General features: G+C 46.0%; 2 protein-coding genes across 2 annotated transcripts in view; both read right to left on the reverse strand.

Annotated features, from left to right (window-relative positions):
• LOC135400797 (acetylcholinesterase-1-like) overlaps positions 1-3,625 on the reverse strand; it is a 45,240-nt gene extending 41,615 nt beyond the window's left edge. Inside the window, exon 1 of the mRNA XM_064632714.1 lies at positions 3,517-3,625. The gene's annotated coding sequence lies outside the window, so the exon portion shown is untranslated. The remainder of the gene's footprint in view (positions 1-3,516) is intronic.
• Positions 3,626-4,477: 852 nt separating this feature from the next.
• Positions 4,478-9,375, reverse strand: LOC135400799 (uncharacterized). Its single transcript, XM_064632716.1, has 4 exons — positions 9,170-9,375; positions 6,545-6,665; positions 6,314-6,485; positions 4,478-5,374 (listed from the first exon to the last, which is right to left on the reverse strand). The coding sequence occupies exons 1-4, from the start codon at positions 9,367-9,369 to the stop codon at positions 4,563-4,565; spliced, it is 1,305 nt and encodes a 434-aa protein (XP_064488786.1). The 5' UTR covers positions 9,370-9,375; the 3' UTR covers positions 4,478-4,562.

Genomic DNA, 9,375 nt, shown 5'->3' on the forward strand with positions numbered 1-9,375 from the left:
AAGGCTCGCGGGAGAAGCAGAATAAATGTTAATATTCGCAAGCAAGAAACCGTTGAGAACTCTCGCCATTCTGTAACTCAAAGACTGTGTTAATTCGTCCTATGAAACGGAACTTGCCATAAATTGCTCTGCCTGGTAGGTCGCACAGCGAATCTGTGTAAATTACACAATGATAACCATGTACTGTTATTTTCGCGTACAGATCTTAGATACGATCTAACTAATACGTAGTCTGATAAGGAATTTATTCTTTTGATATGAAAGTCCTTAAATATTGATGTGGTATGGGCAGAGAATGACACTCCCTCTATGATCCTAACAGCTCTCTTCTGCAGAAGTAGTATTTTGCTGAGGTTATGTGAGCTGGTGGTACTCCATACGACATTGCAATAGCAAAGAACAGAATGTATGAGTGATTAGTATATTAATAATTTGATCTGCTTAGGCAATAGAAATCTGCTTCTCAGCATAATGCCACACACTTTTGATAGTTTATTACATATCTGCTCAATATGAGCATCCCAGGACAGGTTTGCATCAAAAAACACCTAATTTTTTTTACAGAATGAACTAATTCAATCCCCTGATCGCCCAGAGCAATGTTTATCTGAGGGGGCACAGGTTTGTTTTTTGCCTTGTATAATATTGCTTTGGATTTGTCATTGTTGATTAGAAAACTATTTTTGATAGCCCACTCATTCAGAGCAGTCAGTGCATTATTAGCACATTTCACAACATTTCACAAGTTTCTGCCTGATATCATTTATCTAGGCGTTAAAACAAGGACGGTCCAAGTACACTACCTTGTGGTACACCAGAGCTTATTTTCTGTGCGCTAGAGGAGTGATTGCCTATTGAAACATATTGTAATCTGCTGACAGGTATGAATCTAGTAAAGAAAGGGTGACACCGCGAACCCCTTACCCCCAAGCTTTTGCAGAAGTAACGAATGATCAATGAAATCAAAGGCCTTGGAGAAGTCAAGACACACTGCAATAGTGTATAGCCCTTCCTCAAAATTACGAATGAGCAATTCCTTCTGGGCAGGTACTGCAAGTTCCGTTGAACGAGATTTCCGAAAACCGAACTGACGGTCATTCATTACTGAGTGCTTGAAGAAAAACTTCGCAAGACGATTATATAATAATATTTCCAACCCTTTAGAAAAAACAGGTACTATAGATATTGGCCTAAAATGTTTAAACATATTTTTGTAGTTATTCGGGCCATTTGCATTGCACTATAGGAAATGTTGCGGTTGTAAGTGCAAGGTTATACAGATATGCCAAGACAGGAGCAATAGCGTCGATGACAACCTTGACAGGTGTAATTTGTATCTCATTACAGTCACGTGATTTGCTCTGTTTAATATTAGTATTCGCTAACCTCTCCTAGTTTCCAGTATCTTTTATATAACTACATGCCGTATGAGCATCGTTGTTTGTTCGTGGTGCACGAGCCTTACTCCATTATGAACAATTCCATCACAATTTTCGTGAAACGGTTTCATTATTCGATTAATAGCTTTCCACATTGCTGCTGAGCCTCCTTCTAGGTTATTGAACAGATCGTAGTAGTAGGCAGTCTTCGCACGCTTAATCGCTCGTCGTACCAGATTTCTATATCTCTTGAAAGTCGCAAGACTGGAAGGACTACGATCTTCTAAAAACAGTTGGAACAACCCTGTTCTTCTTGACTAGCGAAAGAATCTCCGTAGTCATCCATGGCTTACGCAATTTGCGGCGCGTTTTTACAGCCCTAAGGGGGAAATGTTCATCATATGTTTGTTTGAACATACTAAGAAAAGTGTTGTATGCTTCTTGAACACACATGCAAACGAAAACGCGTGTCCAGTCAGTTTGTTCTATGGCTGACCTGAAGTTTTGTAAGGCAACCTCGTTAATATGTTGTACATAAGTGTGTCCGGTCACTCGTGCGATACCGATAGCAAGGTGCAATGAAAATATATACAGGTAAGTGATCGCTAATATCACAGGACATTACGCCAGAGCTGACACTGGCCTCGTTGTTTGTCATGAAAAGGTCCAACAGCTTGCAACTATTCACTGTTATCCTTGTCGGATCAGAAATAACATTTGAAAGGCCATAAGACGTAAGCAGCAACAGGAGTGATTGGGAGGAAGAACAACCTTCTAACATGTTTATATTGAAATCACCTCCAAGACAGAGGGTATAGTTGTGCGAAGAAACAAAGTCAAACAGTTTTTCTACCGTTTGAAGAAACAATTCCAGGTTTCCAGTGGGTGGGCAATAGAGAACACTAAAGACATCCCTTTGTGTTATGACAGTTAATATTTCACAATCACTACTTGTGAATGTGAAATCATGTAATACATCACAAGCAATAGGCCTACTAAATTGCATGGACACGCTGCCTCCTCTTTTGCCATTAAGATTTATAAAGAAAGGCGTGTAACCTGGCAGAACAAAGACGTCGCTATCACCTTGATATCATGTTTCCGAGAACATGACAACGTCAAACGCAAACTTTAGGAATAGAAAGGAATAGCAAGAGCTCATCGGCTTGATTACCTGCTGAGCAAACATTCATGTGAAGAACAGATGAACTTTTCTCAGGCTTAGTAATACTTTGCGGGGGTACTAGTATGTCGGTTGACACTTATTATTCAAGTGTCCGTGCAGTTTCATCCAGATACCTTAGCCACATCGTCTACATGGTAAACAAGGACCACAGGACTGCCCTCTGTCTTTCGAATACACACTTTGCCGTTCCGTACCCAAACGTAAGCAAGTTTAGATTGCTCCTTCATTGCGGTGGCAAATCCTAGAACCTTCTTTAGGCCTGGGCATAGCTGTTCATGAATGAAAATAGGCATCTGCGATGGCAACAAAATATGCGATGTGTGTATACTCCTTTCGCGAGCTTTCCTGATAATTGCATCACGTTTGTTACGAAACTTACTTTACACTAGTATGTTTTTGGCAGATGAGTTCGGTACAGGCATATGTCGATGTCGTCCGAGGTAATGGGCTCATCCAGTGCTAGTCCGATCTTGGATAACAGATGCGGTACGTCCTGCATTTCGGTTGAGGGGAGTACCCTTTATATCAATATTTCGATTGCGACTGAATCGTTCACAGTCGATCCGTCTTACACTGATCACGCCAAGTTCGTGTTTCATGCGCTCATTTTCCGTACGGAGTTCAGCATTTTCAGATCTGAGCTGCTGTTGTTCTTTAATGAGAACGTTAAATTTCTGCGTCATTTCATCAAACTTACTACTCATGTGTTCGACTGACACTTTCATTTTTCTCATTTCTTGACGGTAATTACGTTCATTGATATCTTGCAGTTCCCTAAAACCGTTCTTCATATCTCGCTTACAATCCGTCAGCTCAGATAGGTCCTTGCCAGTTACTTTCGCACACATTGCAATGTAATACACACAATAGAAAACACCCACGGCAGGACAAGTTTCGGGTCAGCAGCAGCAGAGTTGAAGCAAGCGATAAAATAAATATAATTTTGCTCACCTGTAATGACAGTTAGCTTTGGTGAGACAAGTAGGGCGGATCCTGCAAGAACCAACACTCTGCTGCTGCAGACACCAAAACAGTGAGGCGTCAGAAGAAGGACGTGTTTTATGCACGAAGCACGGAAACGGAAATATCCCCTGACGATAGTGACTTGCACGAAGATGGGCAGATAAGATCATCCGTGGGGTGTCGATATGAAGTTCACACGTGTTTTTTTTTAGGCGATCAGACAGAACAACACGATTGATCTGGCGTTGAATGGAAGTTCACATGTGCTATCGTAGCCTCCAGATAACCACCTGTAATGACAGACAGCTTTGGCGAGACAAGTACGGCGGATCCTGCAAGAACCAACACTATGCTGCTGCAGACACCAAACAGCTTTCAATACATAATCAGTAGTCAGCGGTGAATAAAATATCAGTTTCAAAATGGACTGAAATGTATGCTGCGACGCCCTATCGTCAAATTTCTCAAGGTTATCGTAAAACGTGTAGCCGATCAATACTGCTGGAGCCTCTAGCAGATAAATATACCTTCCCATGGCCCTGTTTCGCAAAACGCCGCATTACCTCGGCAAAACCATAAGGTTGTAAAAGTCAGTTCTATATTTGTCATCGACGAGCACAAAACGAGCACAATTTTCTGCCCAATAAGCAGTCCAATCTAGAACCGGTTGTCTGGTATTACAAGACCCCTTACGAACCTAAAGACATTGTGGGAAGAAAAATCACGTTTTCCGCCGAAACAGTCGTCATTGTTACGCGTTGCTGTAGCGGAAGCGAGGCCTGATGGAGTTCCTGGAAGCAAATTTTTCATTGCGCTGCACAATGATGAACTGCACTATTCAAATGTCTTTAATGTAAGAAGCTTTCGTCGAGAACCCTGTGGCCTTTACTGTCTCCATTGCGCCTCTGCGGCTAAGCTATAGCAATAACTAGGCAGTCATGGATTCATGTCTGCACAACATCATCAATATGTATTCAGTTATGAAAAAAGATTATAAACGAACAGGCAAGTTGAATCGTAATACATAATGAGTACTATATAGTCCTGGGGTTGTGCCCAAGCACACGCTTGGCCCCTTCTCGCGCGCGTGCGAACGGCCTGGGCGTCAACCTCCCGATGAAATCTCTGAAGGCTGGATCATCGAGCACGTCGTCCTCTGTGGTTGTACTTGTTGAAGCAAAATCCGGCAGTGTCAAATCGTACTTCACGAAAACGCTAGTGGTTGCTTTCGGCATGAAAGCTTTCGTTGGACGAAGCCGTCTGGAAGGTGACGCTGTGGTCCTGAAAGCTGTTGTGGTCTCGTCGCTCTGTAGGAACCACAGCAATTCCGTAGTTTCTGAAGTACTTTGCGACGGTGTAGTGCTGGTCCTTGTTACGGTGATGTCTTCAGGTATTTCTTCCGTGCTTCCGGTGTCTTCGAGTTCTGCGCTGGTATCTAACGTTGTAGTGCGTCTTGAAGCAGGCTTTGAGGTTGTCGTAGCTTTCGATGTCCTAACGATTTTTGCTCGCCTAGTGACTTTCGCTCGCCTTCTGACATTCTTCGGCCGTGTGGTTGTGGGCAACTTCGTCGGCGTCGATATTATCACTTTCTTCGGCGGGGTCCTCTTTTTCGACCTGGTTCTTTTTTTTCGTCTTTTCACAACCTTCGTAGTTTCTGTGGCTTTCGATGACCTAGTTGTCCCAAGTGAAGTGGAAGTTGTAGTTTTTGGGTGTGTTCGTGACTGTGTGGCTTGCGATGAACTGGTATCGGTTGTGGTAGACGTGGTGACCTCTCTTGTAACGGTGATGCGTGAGGACGTACTAGAGGCATGTGATGCTTCCATTACCGACGTCTCGGTTTCGGTGGCTGAAAATTGATCACAACTCAGTTAATGGGCGTACGAATAGGTGTGTCTATACCCATCAACATTTTCCTATAGCGTTGGAAGTAAACCTTTTAATTGCCGCGCGGACCTGCCATAGGTCTTGTACAGTGAGACAACATTTCCTATTCTCTATTCCGAATGGTGATGTCAGAAAACGCTGAAACCACTAGTGTGGAACCACGACTATGGTCACCACTGCATGTACCTGCGCTATGTGTGGGGCTTTCTCTTCTGCTTCCACTAACACAACTAGCAACCTGCGCCCTACTGCGTTTAGGTTTGTTGGGTGTCGTAGAAGGAAAAGTTTGCGACGAGGTTCATGCTCAACTCGCGGCTGCTGCAACTGCAGCACAGTCGTCCTGAGGCAAACCTTAGCCTAGGGCATATTGCCCGTAAAGCGTAAAGTCCCCACCCTCCAACCTCCGAACCAGTATCTAACGACAGTAGCAAGAAAAGGAATATTAGGCATATAATTTACATGTGTGTTCCACATCTACGGACAGACGACTGCTAAATTATTTTGTTACATAGACGTTCTGCACTTGAAACGAAAATATCACTGAAAGAACAACAACAACAACACCTTTATTTTTAATATGATGAATGGGGAATTTCATCGCAGGGGCGATACTCTGCCCCATTTCTGATGGTGACGTGGGAAATGAAATGAATCACTAAAAGAAAGTGAAACTGTGCAATATATAAATTGCGAAATGAATGGTGAAAAATACCGCCAATAAACTCTACAGTGAAAATTCTCTCCTCGCAACGATTACTGGGGCACACGTCGTGCGGCGCTCCCTCTCTGACCAGAGCGCTCGGGGCTGCCGCCCCTCTCACACGCCTCTCGGAACTGTTCTGACTACACGTGCAAGAAGAGGCCAGGACCCTCGTTCCATTAATGCATCACACCAACTTGCCTACAACAAGAATCACTTCTGGTAGCGTGGAGACATCAGTTGCAGTTGCCGTCGGAGAGCTCGTAGGTTTCTGCAGTGTCTGACCGCTCCGAGTCACCTTGGTCGGTGGCAAAGTCGTAACCCTGTGCGACAGATTCGTGCGTCGAGCGGTGGCGAAGCCGGTTGCGTCATTCTGCGGCAGGTTTCAGTATCGGTTTGGTGAGAACAATGCCTCCCAAATGGATAACTTACCAGTTCGCTGCCCCACAGAAGGTCACTCTCAGGAACGTTGGCGTGCGTGGTAATATAGACAAGAAAGCCTACGAAAAACGCGATGCTTACGGCAACGCTGGTCCCGATCAGGAGCCCTTGTCTGCACAGAAATACACAAACATTGCAGACGGCATCACAAGGAGCTTTTATACAGAGTCCGCTTTATACTATTATAGAACACTTTGCGCAGACCTCATGCTTTTTCTCTTTCTTTTCTTCTTTGTTTTCCTTCTTTCTTTTTTTTTTTCGTAGATAAAGGTACTAGTCTATGTATTACCTGACTCGAACGTTGTGGAGTGTTTATAGTGCGCGTTACAAATGTACGGTTTATGAGACTAGAGTCACTAAATAGGGGTACAGAGTAAAGATGAGTGCGGTGCTGGTATACCCGCGGATACCCGCGGGTACCCGCGCTGATTTGTTCTTTGCGGGTACACATTTCCGTGTCATCGCGGGTTGCGGGCAAGGTGCGGGTAGACCCGCACTGCCTCCGCGGATTACGCGGGTATACCCGCAATACCCGCAGGCGCGAAACCAACCTGTCAGATTTTACTGTATGACCCGATTCATTGCGAACATTTGGCCCAAAATACTTTCCAAGTCGTCCTATTTCCAATTCATCATCTCAAAATAAAGTTGTTGCTGTTTGCCACATAGGGTTAATTTTGGCTATTTCTCGACCCGTTCACTGGTACTCTTCGCATCAGTAAGCTGGCAACCATGTCAGCAGTGGCCACAGCGTACGCGTTGGAAAAGAGGCGGACGTTGTCCCCCGCATCAATAAATTATACCGCGCGGTGACGATTATGTGGCATAACTGAAATATGCGTATGCATCGGGCTGCGGGTATATCGGCGGGTATGCGGATACGCGTCCGGATGTGCGGGTGCGGGTTGAGCCAATGACATTACTGCGGGTGCGGTGCGGGTACGAATTTTCATACCCGCACTCATCTCTAGTACAGAGTATCGCATTCCTTTTCCGCTCTGGAGCCGCTGTTCGGTGTCCGCGATTGGGCCGGTCGTGTCACGTGGTTTCTCCTTCCAAGAACGCGCCGTCCATGTTGAGTCCCTTCCATCCAAAACCGGTTTCCTCGGTTGCGAGCTGGCTCGTCTGCGCGCTGCTCTCCGGCGAAGAAGGGTGAAATTGGCGTCCCATTGCTAGGCGACGCAGCCGCGCCGGACCCAAGATGGCGGTCTCGCTCGCCGGCGTGGCTCAGTGTCGCTACTCTGCTCCCTATTTAGTGACTCTATGTGAGACGGAAGAAATGATGAAAATCCGCCGAAGGTCGAAGGATGGAAAGCTCTGAAGAAACGTTTGGTATTGTAGGTAGAAAGAGATCAATGAAAAGCGTTGGAATGGATGGTAAATGTAGGATTGGCCAACAGCCATGCTGCGAAAAATGTAAAGTAATACAACGACTAATTCACGAAAAAGCCAATGAGTGCAGTCAATGAGTCAGGGCGGAGGCTCTATGTGTTGTCTCAGCTCGGCTCGTTTCCGTATCTATGTGAAAGAGAAATTGAAGCACAGGATCACCAAAAGGCATGAATGGAGAGTGTCGGGACCGCCAAACGTGTTGTTTGACCAGGGTATAAGAACCTGCAGGGGAGCTGATAGGGAAGAATGCAGATGGAAAGAAAGAGGAAACCACGCTCGACGAGCGCCAAAGCAAATCCACGTGGGTAGCACAAAGGACCAAAACTGTCAATACCGGTCCGGAGTGGGACCGACGAGCTCGCGCCGTTCGTGCGGTCTCTCCACTGGACCCCACTTCTGTCGTCCCCATACTGCGCCATCTAGTGAAGACGGAGATTACCCTCTCCGGCGCCTCAAGGTCATGCGCATAGGCCGTTGTGAAAAGGTCCATTGTGTAGGCGGCGCTAACTAGACACCTGTCCCAGAGCCGTTTATCGAGAGAAAGTGGCCATTAGGAGGAGCCTAATTTGAACCGTGTCATGCAACGTCACGGCTGAACGACCTCCCTCTATGCGCTCTATTGTTGTCCAGTCGTCAACCGGTCGCCGACGCGATGTTGATGCAAAGCGTTGTTCACGATGCATGGAGAAGACACAAGCGTATCGCGTCCTTCGAAAACCCTTCGTCCTTGAATCCTTTCAGTTTGATAACTAAGCCCCCCTTACCACAGGCGCCTGTGGGTCATAAGCCAGCGATCGCGGTAGATTACATTGAGCGCGACAAAAGCACCTGTTGACTAGCAGGTGGACTGCATCAAAATGGCGCCTAGCTTCTGCCTGATAAAGAGGATTTCGCTTGGATTCATTCTTTTTGGGCGGTGCAATGGCGACTACGTTCACCTACGTTCTTCCTGCAAACGCAATGATCGCGGATGTGCGAACATACCCAATATTCGCGTGGATGCGGATACAGCTATTTCAACTAACGCGTTTGCGGATCTTAGATGCGCAGGTCCCGTGCGGTAGCTGTCAGTGTTGTCCCTCCTGACCTCTCAGAAGATCCGATAATGAGAATTTCAGAATGTTCCAGCGTACACGGCACTGCTAAATGCGCCTGCTGTTCATGACTTCTTGGCAAATGCCGGATAGCCCGTTCTAAAATGAAAGTATCAAAGATGTGCCATACCCTGAACGATCTGAGGTCGCGGAGGACATGTCATCTGAAATGTTGAGATCATTTTCTGAGCTACCGCCAGCAGTCAGTGCTTGCCACTCGCTCGTCTCATCCAGAATACGCCTTTTCTTCATCTTGGGAAATTCCTGGATTCTTATGCCTGGACCAGACGCGACAACACAGCGTATCGGAATCCGCGCGGGGTAATGCATGGTTCC

This window comes from Ornithodoros turicata, chromosome 7 (assembly GCF_037126465.1).
Source record: "Ornithodoros turicata isolate Travis chromosome 7, ASM3712646v1, whole genome shotgun sequence".
NCBI classification, from domain to species: domain Eukaryota; kingdom Metazoa; phylum Arthropoda; class Arachnida; order Ixodida; family Argasidae; genus Ornithodoros; species Ornithodoros turicata.